General features: G+C 45.5%; 1 protein-coding gene across 1 annotated transcript in view; it reads left to right on the top strand.

The window, feature by feature from the left end:
• The window catches only part of LOC144121037 (uncharacterized), a 43,409-nt gene extending 26,943 nt beyond the window's left edge, over positions 1 to 16,466 (top strand). The window contains exons 3-6 of the mRNA XM_077653944.1: positions 5,370 to 5,501; positions 8,822 to 8,917; positions 10,921 to 11,013; positions 13,020 to 16,466. Of these exons, the coding sequence (XP_077510070.1) occupies positions 5,370 to 5,501; positions 8,822 to 8,917; positions 10,921 to 11,013; positions 13,020 to 13,136 (438 nt within the window). The 3' untranslated portion in view covers positions 13,137 to 16,466. The remainder of the gene's footprint in view (positions 1 to 5,369; positions 5,502 to 8,821; positions 8,918 to 10,920; positions 11,014 to 13,019) is intronic.
• Positions 16,467 to 17,831: the final 1,365 nt, after the last annotated feature.

Raw genomic sequence — 17,831 nt, 5'->3', positions numbered from 1 at the left:
GTAAAGAGACCACAACTTTTGTGATGGTGACATACGTTAGAATCGGCAAAAAATAAACAAAAAATTAAAAGGTATAAAGTGAGCGACCACGGCTTCGAACCGCCAGAAGCGTCCATCTCCGCTCATTCAGCGTAGGTTGTTTGCATGCTTTGATTCTCTGGTCGTACAAAGCGGAACACATTGAGTCTGGGGGTCAGGTGAGATGCTGAAAGTGCCCATTATGAAGACGCAAGCAAACACTTATGTAAACAGCACAGAGCACCTCGTGCATAGATCGCGACTTCCGATCACCGTTATCTGTGTTAGCGCACTCTTCCCAATCTTCCGCTTGCACAGCGCCTTTTCTATCGTGGTGGGCCCAACATCAGGTCATATGGATGATATTGCCTGCGAAATCTCAGACTTGACTGTAAAGCAGCTACTTGTGCCTTCTTCTGCACACAAGGAACTCATGTTCAGGCAGAAATGTTTATCTTTCTTTGAGAAACCGACTGCTATGCGTGTTATCGCTGGGACGTGAGTGTATTTCGCAAGATACAGCGGGAAAAAAGATTATATAGAATGCCTGAGATGCATGCTCGTGACTCGCTCTCACTGTCCACACGACATATAGCGACAACACCTGGTTCGAAGCAGGCAGGATGTGAGCATGTGGAGTTGAGCTCGTGACATTGCATCGTCTTTTCTCGTCATGCTCCTTCTTGTATTAGGCTGCATGCACGTAGAAGGTGAATGCAGAAATGTTTTGAAATTAGTGGTAAATGAAACCTACTGCAGATGAACACACAGAAAATCAGTCCACGGCGAACACGTGTCGCCGATTGTGTTGACTAGAGCAAAGCTAACGAAAGGAGGGTCGGCTATTGGACACAAGGATCACAGGAACTGCATGGAGGAAATCGAACAAATAGAGGAATGTGTAGATTTGTGCTGGTCCCGAGACCGTACCAACGGATCTCGGTCAAATAAGTGAAGGATTTGCGAAGAAATGCAACACATTTCTGCTCACTTTTCTTTCTCGTTTCACATATTTTGCCACGTTATTTCTTTTATCACTTGCCTAAACTAATCCAGACTTTTGCCTGGACTTTTGTATATAATGCCCATAAACTTTCTATAGAGAAGTCATATAGACTATTCTACAGGCAGTACAAATCCTATAGACGGTCTATAGAAAATCTACAGGCTTATGATTATGCACTTTCAGTAGACTTTTTTTTCTAAAGACTATGAATGGATTATACACTATGAACGTAATGCCTGATTTCTGGGGCATTTGAGGCACTGATAATAAATAAATAAGTAAATATAAAATGCCTACAGCAAGGCAATAGCGTCTATAAGAAGTCTACAGACAGTCTCTAGACCATTTCTATAAAGGCAGAAGCCCAAGCAGCAGCGCAACGATCGAAAAAGGGACGGCGAAAACAAATGCAAAGATGGTGTAGGATGGCGATCAAGGTAAAAGCTAAATACTGTCGTAACGAGGATTCGTCCCATCGCATCGTTTGACTGCTTGTGCAATTTTTCCTAGTGCTTCATGGGTATCCATCAGCTTAGCGTTGTTGGAAAGAGGCACCGCTAGTTAGTTGCTAACTTTTGCGTTAGTTACTATGTTTGTTATGTTTAGCTATGTCTGTTTGCCAAACTTCTCGCTCTGTTGTTGTTTCACGTGGTTGCCTCAGTGTATGAAAGAGGAAGTGTTTTTTCACCGGTAACGTACCTGGGGCAATACACGGAAAAGTATTAAACGACGTAAAACACTCGCAACTCACGCGGGAAGAGTGCTTTGCATCAGTTAGTGTGTCCCGATCAATTACTGCGGCAGCACCCACGCAAAAAAAAAAAACAACAACTTTGCCACTCCTGTTGGGTAACGCGCTCCCTACCTGGGCGGCTTCGTTATGTCGGGTTGGGTCACCTTCTCTCCCGCAGCGACAATGAAAGGGCGAATGTACAGCGAGCGTTGGCTTGGAGTTATGTCTTCGCCTACCCACTGTCACACCTTTCTCCGTAACTGCTCCAACGCAATACGTGTGCGTACAAGCCTGTGACGGACCGCCGCTTGTGTAGGTCGCGGCTCGACAAGAAGGTCACCGAACGTTGGAGGCAAGCTGTTGAGTTCAAAACTGCTTACATCTAAGCTCAGAAGGTGGTGCTTAAGATCAACAGGCAACATACGGGAGAGAGGGGCCACAGAAGAGCAGAGTAGGGTGAGAGAGGAAATAAACCGGCATAATAAAGCCCGATGATTCACTTGCAAGAACATGTTATATACGTACACAGAACGTTTCAGTGGGAACGTGACATGTGGGGTGCTGCAAAAGCAGCACCATGCGACTGCAGCTTCTCAGGCTTCAGACCTAATGCTTGTGCGTACGCTGTACTTACATAGAGCTCCACATTTGGTTTCCAAATAATAAGTAAAACGTAAGTATAACTTCAAAACAAAAATCTACTTTAATAACTGGAACCATGTTACGGATTAAAAAGTTAATGAAAAACGTGGAACAATGTTTAAATCTAGAAAGTTTATGTGGAACGATGTTTCACATGGGTGTAAGTAGAAGACCCTTCCACCTACATTCTAACATAGAACCGCGTTCCTGGTGGGATGACAGATGAATACAGCCCCGAATAAATCTATATACCGGCAGACATGTAGTCATAAAGCTGTACATGTGAGAGTACTGCAGTTAATTAGTTGTTGTTTTTTTTGGGGGGAGGGGAGGAAATGGCGCAGTATCTGTCTCTTATGGGACCCAATAATTACTGCTGGGTCCTCATCTTCATGCGATACAGTGCACAGCTGGCGTTTTAGGCAAGCCTTGTGTACTTTTCACGTAACGTGTGGCCAAGGTGATGGCCAGGCACGCCCCTTCAAATTCGTTTTTTTTTATACTCGAACCTACTGACTTAAGAGTTTAGTGGGGACTATATATCTGGCATATGAGTCATTCACGAGTATGAGTTTGTTCACGTTGCTGTGGGTACATAATCATAGTCGTAAAGGCGTAAAGTAGTTGATAAGGATAAGGAATGGAAAGCGAAATGTATATTAGAAAATGAAATATCACACAAATACAATGTAATGGGCATGCAAGACATGTAAATCTTTCGCAGCCGCATGAGGCGCACTGCGGTAAAATGTTACGTGGCGCCGCACAATTAGTTGCCCTGGAACTGGAGTGAAGAACTTTATCAGTAATTAAACAGGCTTTGTTCCTTGACGGAACTGGGTAATAAATGTCTAGTACCGCTGTTAAAGAAGAAAAATGGTCCAATACGATAGCAAGGCGGGCCAGTTGGTGATAGATATTTGAAAATATACAGCGCGGAAAACGGGGACTTTAGGGTTTCTTAGAAAACACAGGACAAGCGCTGACTCTCAACTAAAGTTTAATCACAGCAAACAGGCAAATATAAGCGGACAGGCAACAATCAAACATTAAAACCACAAGGCACGTGCACTATGTTGGATCAAGATAGGCGACCTCACTGTCACGCAGGAGCAGGGATGGTTTGCCACAATCAAGATTTTTTTCTCATCTTGTATGCTTCTACGATTTCTCTGGTCAATTGATCGGAGTGTTTGTACAATATGTCACTGTAATGTTTTCCTGCCTTGTATTACAGTGACATATTGTACAAACACTGCGATCAATTGACCAGAGAGATCGTAGAAGCATACAAGATGAGAAAAAAATCTAGATTGTGCGTCAGCAAACCATCCCTGCTCCTGCGTGACAGTGAGGTTGCCTATCTTGATCCAACATAGTGCACGTGCCTTGTGGTTTTAATGTTTGGTTGTTGCCTGTCCGCTTATATTTGCCTGTTTGCTGTGATTGAACTTTAGTTGAGAGTCAGCGCTTGTCCTGTGTTTTCTACCCTAAAGTCCCCGTTTTCCGCGCTGTATATTTTCAAAAAATGCTCCCGATCTCTCCACCACCATAGCTAATTAAAGCACGACCACGTGCTTACAGTCGTGTTGTGGATTGTGAGCGAAGCTTCCGAATCCATTAGCGCCTTGGCAGACGCATGTACGGGAGCGCTCGTGAATATTATCGACCTTAACCATCTTAGAGGAAGTGGAGAAACCAAGTTTAGAGTTACTTGTAACTGATTAAAGAAAACAGATTAGAATGTGGAACATCTCACGTGGGAACCGATCGAACCTGGCGGCTTTTATCGGAACAGTGAGACGTGCCACAATAGTCGGCGTTGCCAGCCATCACGACGGGGACAGCCTTCATGCGTCCTTCGCTATAATCGGCGTGCTCGGAAGCCGCTCGTGATTATAGCCCGACATGGACGACCTTGAGAAGTGTTTTGTATTCAGTGCACCTGCGCTGCACTTGGGGACCACACACTTCACTATCATGCTTGCTTGACACAATGGAAGGTAACGCTGCCGAGACGGGCAAGGTTATCGAGCAGGGACGAGCCTGTGCGATAGCTGCAGTTGAGGTTCCTATATCACTGGTCTTGCTGAGAACTTTACAGGTATACCAAGGCAAGTAAATCGAGTACGATATGACATTCGATCCGTGCTTACACGTTGCCTTAAGAAAGTTCATGTCCAACATTATCGGACAAATATTTTGAATATCAAAAAATTGGAAGATACTGTCACGGAAAGATTGAAGGTAATGGCCCATTCTTCTGATATGTAGTAAAATATTTCTTTTGAAGAGTTTCTATCGATCGCATCGAACAGTTAAGACTGCCATAGAAAACCAATGGGGAACGATTTTGACGATAGCAAAAACGTTAATATAGAAAAAAAATGCAAGACTGCCGACAGGAGATCTGGGAAATACTGATTGTTATAGTGAAATCTTACATTATATGAAAAAAATTGCGTTCACAAAAGGTTTCCCGCTCAAAAATGCTTTGGTCGAGAATTGTTGGGTATGCCTTAGGGGTAATTGAATTTCTTTGAAAGTTCACGTTTCGACTTCTTACGGTTTAAATTCTATTGCACTGCAGCGAATGGCGCTTGCGTTTTCTTCAACCGGATTCCGTCTTGCTTTTTCTTATGTTGTTAGCATGCAGGAGAGCTTCGAAAATTTTCGAGATTTCAAAGGAGACAGATATGGTGGGTTGTGGAAGAAAAAAGCAACGGCCCGAATTTATCTTAATACCCTCAGGAGAAACCACGGAGGTAGAGTAAACTTTAAAGAGAAGATAACTACCATGAAAAGATGTGGGTTTTCTATGTTGCCCGATGCGTGTCATAAGGTGGGCGTTTGTGGTGATTTCCTGTGGCTTGCTGTGACTCTCTCGTTAGTGGCTGTAGTTCATGAAAAATCGCAGCTTCCCGGTAATTATATTGGAGCGTCAACACCTGGCCATCTCGTGTTTTTCAGTTGGGCATCAACACCCTAGCGGCTACTTTCGGCAACGCGAACCCATGCATCGTGCAGTGCCAGACTGCATCGGGGAACGTGTGGACAGCAGCCAAGCCTTGGGGAGCGCCATGCATCTTGCACGGAGAACAGGTACGGTAAACGCCAGTTCGTCACCGCATGTAGTCTGTTGAAGGCGTTTTCTGAGGTCTGCTTTTAATAAGCAGCGGTTGAGTAACTTGTTTAGAAGCAGAGAGCAGGAGCCACTAACTGAAGCGGTTGACGTGAAAAGCTATGCACAATTCACCGACTGGTAAATACACACCATCACTAATAAGGCTACAATCGCGTTGGTTATACCAAGTTATCAATACCGAAAATTTTACAGTTGCTAGCAGAGCAGAATGAAACAATGAAAGGCGGGAGATGAGAAGGAGAAATGTATTGAAAAATAGACGGCGAAAGTTTTACCACGTTTCCTTTATTATAGCTTCTTCAACGAAGCACCTTGAAATTACTCAACAGACTCGGCACTGATAAAAGCCGTCAAGTGCGAGCGTCGACAATGCTGTTTATGTGAATTGTAGTGGCGAGGTGCAGGTGGGACGATTAAATGAACAGCGATGCTAGAAATAAATGGGCGGAACGAGTTTCTGTGGTTAATAACAAAGACTGTTAGCGGAATTGCGGTTTCGGCTCAGGTGCTTCAGTATCGATGGCAGATGCCGGGGCTAGCGAAAATCTTTTCCTTCCTTTTTACTATTATTTTAATAAAAAACCACTACCACCACCAAAGGTGCGCATATTTCGTTTAGACAATTTTTCATTTGCTTTCATGTCTTTCACAAAACGCGCGATTTAATTTTCGCTCGCAGTTTTCTTCACCTTAACCCAATAAGCAGGGGACACACAAAAAAGAGTTATTAGTTGAAACGTGCGAGCAGATGTTTTGTGTTTGTGAATGCACAGCATTAATGTTTGGTCGCCTTCGCACCACCCTTACTTTTCAAAGTCGGGTGAGTAGCAGGTGGTGTATTCTGTTGCAAAGTGCATCCGCTTATCACAACCTATTACTGAACTCCCCGACCTTCAAGGCAGGTGCAAGATGAAATAAGTAGGACGATAAATGAAGAAAAACAATTATCTCATCTGGCATGCAGTACTAAAGCCTCATTAAGAAGTGATGCTGTAGACGACTAGACAAAGCAGCCGTAGATTCTGTTTTGTCTGTAACTGTGTGTTGTTTGCCTATTGCGAAACAAAATAGGTCAAGAAATTGTGATGATTCAGGCAATCAAATTGAATGCAAATTCGATTCTTAAGGCAAAATACCTACGCTATTTGGCAAAGCCATTAAATTTACACACAGAGGGTCCTTTCCCTCATCCGCTTTGCTAGTTGAGGCATGCTATACCAGCGTACTTCAGAAGAAAAAAAAAAAGAAAATCTTTTGATTGAGAATGGTGTGAATGCCTCCTGAGGCAGTCACGGTTTACGCATCTCCGAGACGAAGCACGGACGATCTGTAACGCTTGCGTTCTCTCGTTTTTCACCTCATGCGCTGCTAAGCACTCTCGCTGGCTTACACTGGTCACGCTGAAGTTTTTAGAATAAATTACTGAACTCATTCTCTCTTAGAGTAACTGCACCTCACGTTTGCACTGCTAATACGCATGGAATAGTCATACCCATTTGTGCTAGCACTCGGCAGGGCACAATGCCTAATTTCGGGCATGTGTATTGTGCTAGTTCCTAGGAAACTGCCATGGTTGACGAAATTCTAGTGCCACGATTGTATTTAAGCTCGCCACCAATATGGATACCCCTCTGGCGAGGTGAATGGCAAGCAGGTCGTTGAATAAACGAAACCAAATCATCAATCTCTTGCAAAAAACGTCCGCGTGTTTCCTGACTGCTTCCCGTGCAAAATTAATATTGAACAGTGTCAGCTTCCAATTGAAAATATATGGAAGGAATTACGTCATACATTTACGTTTCCTGTTGAAGGTAAGAAATGAAGCAGGCATGACCGCGGCGTGTAGAACGACCAGCTAAGTTAAAAGATGGAAAAATCTCGTGCAGGATCGCGTGCTTTATTTTCCGTTTTTGTATTATGGCGACATAACGTTTAAGCTCGCACAAAGATCAAGGAGTTGTCAGTACTCCTCAGACAGTCAAGAGACGCGATAAACGCACGACATATCTGGCATCGATTCAATGGTTACGTTTTATACGCCGCACTGACTGCTTTACGGAGTCGCGCCTTAATGGGATCATGTCACGAAACGTTGCTTGTCACTTTGTGAAGCCGACTCTATAGCTCCGTAAAGGGTGGCTTGTACACTACTTCGGAGTCACTACTGGATGCTTTATGCAAGCAATGAAATTTCCGACACTGCTAGCTGGTAAACGCGTTTCTGAAGTCGAAAGAGGACGAGTGCGGTTTCAAGTTCGCATCTTTATTTCTTGTCATTGGGGGCATAACGCGGCGATACCATCTTACAGAAAAGCAACGAGTTTGGAAAGTAACAGCAGGATGGTACTATATTTGACTGTTCTTCAAGACAATGCAAATAAATTTACCCAAGCAACATGCATAGAAGGAGTATTGTTTAGGCAAAAAAAGTTGTGCTAGGAGAGAGTTTCTATAGAAGTTTGTATAGGAAAATCGAGAGCTTCATTGCACTCCTCAACGTCTCTGGATTCACGCGCAAAACAACAGAATCTGTCTACTCTCATTGATAACAAAATGCGGAAGGGATGGTGATAGCAATCGCAGAAGTAGTGAACGCTGACATATTCAACCATAAAGTTGATTGCCACATTTTCCTCTTTTATAACCTCGTTTTCTTTTTTTTTAATTAGAGAAATGCGCCACTGCAGCCAATGGAAGCTTTGATTTCACCTCTTTAGCTTGTGCTTCGTCGTTGAAAAGCCGCGGAATCCTCCACGCGCCCAAGCCATCAGAGGCATAATTCGCTCACAGTTTTCGACCACCACGCATGAAAATACTGTCAGTTTATATTTGTGCAGCATGTATCGCTAGAAGACAGTTCAAGGCCCGAGGATTGCGAAAAAAGAATAAATTGAGAAATGGAAAGTTTTGACCGAATTGGTTATTTTATTTACCGTGCACCCCACCTCCACCCCCCCTAAGTAACATCAACAGGGAACTGCCTGCCAAGTAGTAGCTGCAAAGCGTCGATGACGAAAGGCGTTTACTGAAAATATAGAAGAGGCAGCGACAGTTTTTACAGCTTACGTCCTTCCAGGTTTCTGCTGACTTGTTTGTTTGTTTGTTTGTTTGTTTGTTTGTTTGTTTGTTTGTTTGTTTGTTTTTGCAACGCCCTAGTGGCATTAAATATCACGGCCAGGATAGCGCAACGCGGTATTTTTCCTTCTAGCTTTAGTACTCGCTTATCAGTGTGCAGTCCTTTCGTCAGCGGGTGGTAACTTGTCCCGCACTGTTGCAGCGGTACTGCGCGGCCAACGTGTGCGTCCTGAGGAACGACACCTACGTCGAGTACTGTCGTCAGAACTTCCAGACGGGCAACGACATCATTGCACTGGTAAGCGGATGACCTTCATCTTTCTTCTACTCAGGCCTGTAGGAAAACAGTGCTCGAAATGCACGAGTCTGTTATGCACGCAACCGGCATAGTGAAATGCTTGACGTGCACAACGCGTCTCGCGGAAATCTACCCGCCTCTCATACACACATACACAAAAAATAAAAACTCAAGTAGGAGGCTATCAGGGAATTCACCGCACGGAGCTCGCATTCACACGTGTTCTGTCATTACAGAAGTGTTTCGGGAACACAAAGAACCATTTTTCTTCGGGAAACAAGAGCACTGCGTGGACGCAGACAATAACAGAGAAAGCAAACTAGACAGACGTATGCCAGCTTGCTCAACATTGTGCCTTGTTACAAGAAGCCCTTTATTCAGCTGCCTTCTCTTGCTGAATGCTTTTGGTGATACTTCGGCAAAAAGAAACAAGAGGCGATAGGGCACTTAAATATGAAATTTTGTCACACAAGACCACTGCTTTGTGTGATGATAATGATGACGCAAATAATTTATTTGGTCTAATAAGAAGTTTGCCGCGTCCTGGAGGGGCCCTCAGTACAGGGGCTACTTCTATACGCTATCCATTTTCCACTGTCCATTTTGCGTCGATATTGTCCTCGGTCGCTGGCCACTCAGGTATACCCGCTGCTGTCAAGCGTAAGTGGGAATCAACCGGCCATTGGGTGGTTATTACCAGACCTTACCACTGGCTGCCATTGGCTGCGATTTGCAACCAATGGTGAGGTCTGGTCGCCAACCACCCAATGGCCGGGTCGCTTCCCACAGACGCTTGAAAGCAGCCGGTATATCTGAGTGGCCAATGACAGAAGACCAAACGGACGAGAAATGGACACTGGATAATGGACAGCTTATAGAATACGGGCCCAGGGCTCCTGCAGCGGATGCTGTCTGCCTGGCCCGGTCTGCCAGTTTTGGCTGGTCATCCAGGTCCGAGCTGGACCGCACGGCCTCCCATTAGGCGGGGTGGGGCTGCGAATGGCGAGACTGCTGTGTTGAGTTGGAAACTCGTGGTGGCATGATATATAGAAGGTGTATTCATTAGAATGTGGACATATGGTAAGATAGAGCGTGGGGTACGGTGTATACGAAGCTGTAAAGAGTATAGGAATTTAATTTGTAGCGATCGCCAGACGATTGCGTAGTCTAGCGTGAGTCGTTTGTGGCGTGCTGGAATTCTGTGCCTGCGCAGGCGTTGATACTGGAGCAGACTTGCTCGATGGTTTATGCTCCGATGAGGGACTACGGTCGAAGACGATTCCTTCTGCTCGGGTGGTGCTTTTGCGGTCGACAGTGTGTGCACACAGGCAGGAAGTGACTCATGGCCAGGGGTCCTTACTAGTGTAACCCTGGATGAGGTGGTGGCGTAGGATCTGAGGATTATGGTCGCGTACGGGGACACAAGGCCCTAGCGGTAGTTTAGATGCGCAGCTTGCGAGCCTGTGACGACGTATGTGACGTTAGTCGGGGGCTGGAGACAATGGCTAGCGCCATAGCTGCTTCCTCCGCTACCAAGCTGTTGGAGGTTGGGATCTGCGCTATCGCGACCGTATGTAACGCTTGGTCGATTACGTTGACAGTGGTGACTTTGCGGTCGGGGCAGTGAGATGCGTGCTTGTAGCGGACTTGTGGTAATTTGCCGTAATCGTGTGACCCAGTTGCTTGGGTCACGCTTTCCTTCGTTCAGCGCTGTGGTAGACGTGATGTTTATTTCTGGGAATGGGTGCTAAGTTTTAGGTGGTCTTTGCTGACTGGTGAGGGTGCTGCTGTGGATGATGGTGACCTCTCACAAATTAATAAAGAGATGTTTGAAAGCACTGAAATGCTTCTTGACAATGATGCCATTCATACACTGCCGATGTGGTAGGTGAATAATCAATACTCTATTTAATTATGCGCCGAAGAAACTTAATCAACACTGTGGCACCATTGCCGATTACTTATCTATTGTTTTGAGGCCAATTCTCCTTTCCCCCGTGCAGACACCGTACATGTGCACGCTCGAATGCATTGACGTCACCACCGGCATCGTTCTCAAGGTGAAGATGACGGACGGGAGCCCATGCAAAGCAAATGTAAGTTTCGTTAAGTGCACAACAAAGGTCAAGTGGTAATCCGTGCTCAGCAGGGAGGGGTCACCTGCCTTAACAAAGGAGGAAGAAATAAGGAGTATTGCTGTCAAATGGCGAAAGAATTGACAGCGACGAAACAAAAAGCTGCGTCGGTGTCTTTCCAGCTCAGGCAAGGCGCGCTTCATCATTCACTTACATTTTTGGGTTGCAATCATAGAAAGCTTTGCGTTCTCTTAACGCGATAACGTTAAGGAGCTCGTGTTGCAGGAAAGCCGGTGTCAGCGTTGTCGGCGTTGTAACACGAGAACCTCGAAATAAAAAAAAAATTGAAGATACAGGGAATGGAACCCAGGTCTTTAAGATTGCGAGGCGAGGCCGCGCAGAAAACGCTACGAAGGCTTTTTTTTTCTTTATTGCATGGAAATAGTTGCATGGAAGGCACGTTGGTTCCAACAGAATAAAAACTTGACCTAGTGAATGCGTTCCGGTCTTTTACTTCGAGAAGTGTCTTTGAGTAATGATGCGTACTTGAGTAATTATGAGTATGCGATTTGTCCAACGGGGAAGGCGTCGCGCCTAACGGCCGGCGGCGTTCCGTGGACTCCTTGGCAGCACTGCAACACACTGTTGCGTTCCACTCTTAAAGGCGAAACTTAAGCGTCCTCTTTTTTTTTTTTTGCTATCAGCATTCTCTTCTGCTATAGCTCGGTGCCATGTGAGCCTGAGCCACTAAGCTGAGCACTGTGCTTGGCGTAGTGACAACATGAAGATGGCTAAACAGAGCAGACAGACGAACGAAGAATGGGAAGGCCATTGGACGCGAGGTGACAGAGTTCGTTCAGTGGCATTCGCGAACGCCGCCGTGACAGGGGTGTCTCGCTTTTTTATGTTCCTGTTTTCCCGGTGTAAAATTGCCACCGTGAATTATGGCCTACTTACCCTGCTTTCCGTACTTGATCATACTCAAAAAACGTGCTTTCCTTGACCGAGCAGTGTGAACTGTGTTTGGCAAACAGAGCCGCATCGTTGTGCGCAAAGGGCGTAGCAAACTGCTATATACACACAGAAGCTTTGCATGGATGACTGTCTCGCGCCATTTCGTTTGTATTTGATTACGTATCGAATTCGACATGACTGCAAATAAGGAAAGGGCCTCTTCCACACTCAAGTCCGTCTCCGCACCTCACACATGCATGGCGTGGTTCATCTTTTGAGTGTTGGGGTGTAACAATGGCTTAGACAAGCACATCAACTTTCGTGCAGCAAAAAAAAAGAAAAAAAAGGATACAACATGTAAAGGCCACAGGCGCTCGAGTTGCGTTATTTTAATAATAATAATTGTTCTTTTGGGGAAAGGAAATGGCGCAGTATCTGTCTCATATATCGTTGCACACCTGAACCGCGCCGTAAGGGAAAGGATAGAGTATGAAGTGAAAGAACAAAGGAAGAGAGAGGGGCCGTAGTGGAGGGCTCCGGAATAATTTCGACCACCTGGGGATCTTTAACGTGCACTGACATCGCACAGCACACGGGCGCCTTAGCGTTTTGCCACCATAAAAACGCAGCCGCCGCGGTCGGGTTCGAACGCGGGAACTCCGGATCAGTAGCCGAGCGCCTAACCACTGAGCCACCGCGGCGGGTTGCGTTATTTTAACGGTTGCAGAATGAACGCACGCCAAGAAACCCATTTCCTATAGTCTTTTAACAGAGGCCAGTCGAAACTAGGCCGATTTTTCACTTTCGACGTGATTGAAACATTCCTGACATGAAAAGAAGAAAAAAAAACAAAAGCTTAGCTGACCCACTAACCCTCACTGCACCCTCACACGTGTGCACAAAACAGTTCTAAGTTCACCAGGTCATGTTCTTTGTATTTTCGTACATAAATATTATATGTTGAGACACGAAAGCGGTGCCTAATTCTTCGAACTCTACTCAGGCAGGAAATCTGACATCAGTCGGTCTGTGAGGTCTAACGTTTTGTTTTCTTGTTCTCTTCATTTTCCCAGACGGGCCGGGGTTACGAGTCTGGCTTCTGCTACAGCGGCGCCTGCACGGTTCCTATGGTGCCCTACGTACGGCGACTTTTCCCGGGTTACAACAGATTCGGCCTGCTGTTCGGATGACACACCAAGCGGACCATGGACCTCGTGACTGAGTTTTTCCGGAAAAATGCGTGTCTGCTCGCGTTCTTACGCTGTGGACGCTAGTTGCCACTGAAAAAAAATATTAAGAACGCGTCCTCACGCAATTGCGTAACCTGCGTCGTGAGCAGCTGGACCCGCTTCTTCCGCCGTGCCCTCCTGAACCCGTCTGTATGCTGCGGGCGACACGACCCGAGCGGGCAGGTCGTTCATGGGAGCAGCATCAGAGGCACAGTCGAAGCGAGAAAAAAAAATGCTTTAGTTCGCTCCCCCAAAGCGCTGTCGTTAGGACCTTTCCCACTGCCAGTAAAGTGCGCTCCTATTTTAATGTCTCTGCAAAGTATATATTGTGATGCGCATCACAACCTAAAGGAATTGTATACCCAGCACCGTGATGCGGGGCTCAGTCCCAAGGCTTCTTGCTGAAACGCTGGGCCGTAATCTTTGTGTGGTCCTTGTAGTTGTTGCCCTCACACAATAACAACAACCTCTGAGGCGTTGCTCCAGCTCCTACTTGTCTTCGTTGTCTTCTGATTAGGGTCGCGTGCACTGACGCCGGTCTAGTTCATTACAATAAATAAATATACATTTGGCCACGCTAGTTCGAGCCCGAACAGTGACTACTCCAGCATTTTCGCTTATGATGCGAATACTGTGAAATCTGTGATCCAGACCTGAGAAAGGCTGCTTGAATAAAGCTTCCTCGGTGCCTTGGACCACGGCTGGGTTCATTCATGGGACCACAGCGTTTTTTCAAGGAATTTCTATTCAGGTATTTATGAGTTTATTTGTCGGTTTCTATATTTCGTTGTCATGCAGCTTTGGAGTCGCCGAGTTGGATCAGTGAATTTTATGTTCGGCTGCTGATCTCAAGGTCGCGGGTTCGATTCCCGCCGTAGATGCCGTATTGCGATGCAGGCGAAATGCACAAACGTTCATGTGCTGCGCGATGTCACCTCACGTTAAAGCACCTCCGGTGGTCAAAGTTAGTCTAGAACTCTTCACTACGGTGTTTCACATAGCCTGTGCGTCGCTTCGGGGCATTGAACCCCACAATTTAAATTCACAAGGACGGCTAATTGGGCGAGTTCGCCTTCCTTACATTGTTTTCAAACAGAGCTTCAGAACCAGGTCAGAGAACCGTGTGCGTGCACCTTCTGCTTCTGTGTCCTGGTTCTGAAGCACTGTTTGAAAAAAAAAATACGATTTACAATTTTATATCGCCTTGATCCATTTGAACGCCAACTTTTCAAAAGTATCAAAAGAATTTAGTAGATGTATTGCTGACAAAATGTGCGGAGTAGGCTGTGCTAGAATACTGGTACTGTCCAGTGAGCACTGCTGAGATGTCAAATTGTATGTGGATTCGGCACGTAGATTTCTGTGTGAAACAATTATCGAAAGAACAATGCATCAAAGTTTTCAAGTGATTCGTTTCTACCATTTTATCCTTGAATATATTTTATTCACAGCCATAAGAATTTGTTTCTATGATCAAGGTCAAATGCTCGATTACTCAATTGTGAACAAACATTAACGAAACTATGGTATAGTTAAAGCTTAGTGTAGAGCTAGGGATTTTCGAGTCCAACCGCCTAAACCAATCAATCATAACCGATAGTTCAATAACAGCGGCGCAACTGTACAGCCATCCTCGTTCATAACATATGTGGAGGAGCCGGGAGGAATCTCGCACACCGACGCGTGCGAGTCTTACAAGCATATGCTTTTAACAGGAACGGGGCTAGCGCATACAAAATACACTACAGCATAAGGAATCTGCCGTGCACTCGAAGCCGTTGCAATGAATACTTAGCACGAAAAGCACACGCACAAAACTCCTGCTGAATGCTCAACTGACTAAGATAAAAGTATAGCTTCATTACACGCTTCTTGTCACTGACCTGATAATGAACAGGGAAACGACGTGGTAGGCACGCGCGCGCATTAGACACGCTCAGCCTCAGCATGCAAGGCGCGCCGAATACAGCTTAACAAAAATAAGATTGAAGGTGCAACAGCGATCAGGGATACACGCAATGGACCGTAGCCTGATTGGTATGCCATCTTTTGCATGCGCTTTAATCCAAATGACGACCTTGAAAAGAGAGTACATGTTGAGCGTATATCGCCAGCATTTCTAACAAGTTGTATGCAGGCCGATTGAAGAACGGGAGACGTGTGGAGCCTGAAGACGAAGAGTTATTGACACCTGAAAACATGACTGCAGCGACGTTTGTCACACATCTGAGCACTGCATGCACAAGATTTAATGCTTCTTGCGCAAGGGCATAAGTCAAATTTCTTTTTTTCGCTGTGGTACTACATCCGGTTGCGGGGCAGATGCGCACTGCTAGGCTATACGACTACACCATCTTGTTGCACGGATTTTAAGCGTTCGCTTTTCTTTCTTTTTTTTCTAGTGTTCAAGTCTTATGTATTACTTTCGCGTGACATGATAAGCAGTCAGCGCTTGAACAGCGAACGTGCTGTGTAAAAAGAACTGCACTTGCGAAAAAGTTACGCAGAGCGAATACATAACTATTCGTGACGAAGTGCTGTCTTGCAATACATTCTGTAATGGTATTGGGTGAGTGGCAAGATTTTCCAAGGCCTGCTTTTGTTTTGTTTTTCAGTCACTAAGCGCCACAAGATAGTTACATTTTCAATGAAAACTTATTTGGAAATGTATTGGTAAAAGCGGATCTTTAGCTGCCGCAGGACTGGAATAGATGCATTCCAGTTAAATATGATGGCTGTAGAATAATAACATGTTGGTATTCTGGCCCAAGCAAAGCTCTCTTTCCAGCGAATAAATTCTCAATGCGCTCTAGCATATTCGCTTGCACGCGTTACCTTCGAACATGGTAAAAAGGTGACATGAAATAAATAAAGGGGCGGAGGTGAGGGGGGAGGGGGCTCAAAATTTGAGCCGGAACAGCAAAGCAACTTGCAAAAATTCAGCCGAGAACGCAGCACGCCCGCACGCACACAATCACAAGAACACCAGAAGGAATTCACTGGTTTACTAAAGATATTGCTTGTGGTTTACGCAAGAATTGCATCGCCACGTATAATTTGCTCAAAGATGATAATAGTCCCACTTAGCGTACACCAGGGCTCAGATTCTCAAAAAGAGGCACAAAGCTCCTCTTCCCTAATCTACTAACACTGCCCCGATTCTGATCAATTCGACATCGCCCCGACCCGCCGCGGTGGCTCAGTGGTTAGCGCGTTCGGCTACTGATCCGGAGTTCCCGGGTTCGAACCCGACCACATGCGTTTCGATGGAGGCAAAACGCTAAGGCGCCCGTGTGCTGTGCGATGTCAGTGCACGTTAAAGATCCCCAGGTGGTCGAACTTATTCCGGAGCCCTCCACTACGGCCTCCTTTCTTCTTTCACTCCCTCCTTTATCCCTTCCCTTACGGCGCGGTTCAGGTGTCCAAAGATATATGAGACAGATACTGCGCCATTTCCTTTCCCCAAAAACCAATTATTATTATTATTATTATTATTATTATTATTATTATTATTATTATTATTATTATTATTATTATTATTATTATTATTATTATTATTATTATTATTATTATCATAGCCCCGCCAGCTTCTTGGCGCCCTGTATTACTACAAGAGCGACGTTCACTGAGGCGGTGATCCCGCCGGTTTGTGTCCCGGACCTTGACTAATTTCAAGGAAGTTGTACAGCTCTACAGCGTATATGGCTAACGTGCGTGTTAATTATAATTACTGAGTTACAATTCCGCGCTATCTTGTGGGATTGCCTTAATATATTTTAATCGGTACCTTATGTTCGTTTTCTTTTAGGCATCACTCAAAGAAAAACGAGCAGTACAAAAGAATGCCATGTCGCAAGTGCCGATAGACTGCTTTTTTGAGCGAGAACTACGTCATGCCCTCAGCTTATGCGTACATTGCGCTGCCTGTGCGATATCCACATATCCACCGACCGCGTACTGCACGATGAGAAGTATCAGTAGAGCTCGGGAGAAAGAGGCGCCATTCAGCTGAACGGCAAGCGACAGCTCTTTGTCAGCTTTGGTTGTGAAATAGCACGTAGCAACGGGGAAGTGTAGCGTAGCGGAAGTTTTCAAGCGAAGTGAAAGGGCCTTTCCAGCTCTTATCAATGCGGTGAACGCGACACAACGGTGTTATAACAGCCCCCTACTCTCCGGATGCAACGCCGCCTCCAAGTACGCAGCGTTGTCAGGCATTCACAGCGCTAGATTTCCCCATCTCCGCTCAGTTTCTGCGCACATCAGACCGACCGATGTCACAATGCATCGACGTGTCTGATTTGCAGGATCACTGGAATCCCAGAGGAGGGGAAATGTTTCCAACTTGTCCCCATCTTCTCAAAGCTACCGACAAAAGGGAGAAGAGTAGATGGAGAGGGAACTGCAACGGTTTGCCTAAATCGAAGTCAGCACAACGGGCATGCACACACTACAAAGAGTTGAAAGGGCACGACAATTTCGTTTGAATAATTTATTTATCTATCTATCAGAATGCACAAACGCTATATGGAAAAAGCTAAACTCCCTGATAAACAGTAACGTCAAAAATGGATCAGTTCGGGGGAGAAACCATAGCTGCACAAAGTTGTCAGGCAAATCGTTTTTATTCAGCATATTGTGAACATTGCTGGTCATGTG

This window comes from Amblyomma americanum, chromosome 2, assembly GCF_052857255.1.
Source record: "Amblyomma americanum isolate KBUSLIRL-KWMA chromosome 2, ASM5285725v1, whole genome shotgun sequence".
Classification (NCBI taxonomy): Eukaryota; Metazoa; Arthropoda; class Arachnida; order Ixodida; family Ixodidae; genus Amblyomma; species Amblyomma americanum.
Note: the sequence above shows the minus strand (reverse complement) of the source record. Positions and strands in the feature narration are given on the sequence as shown.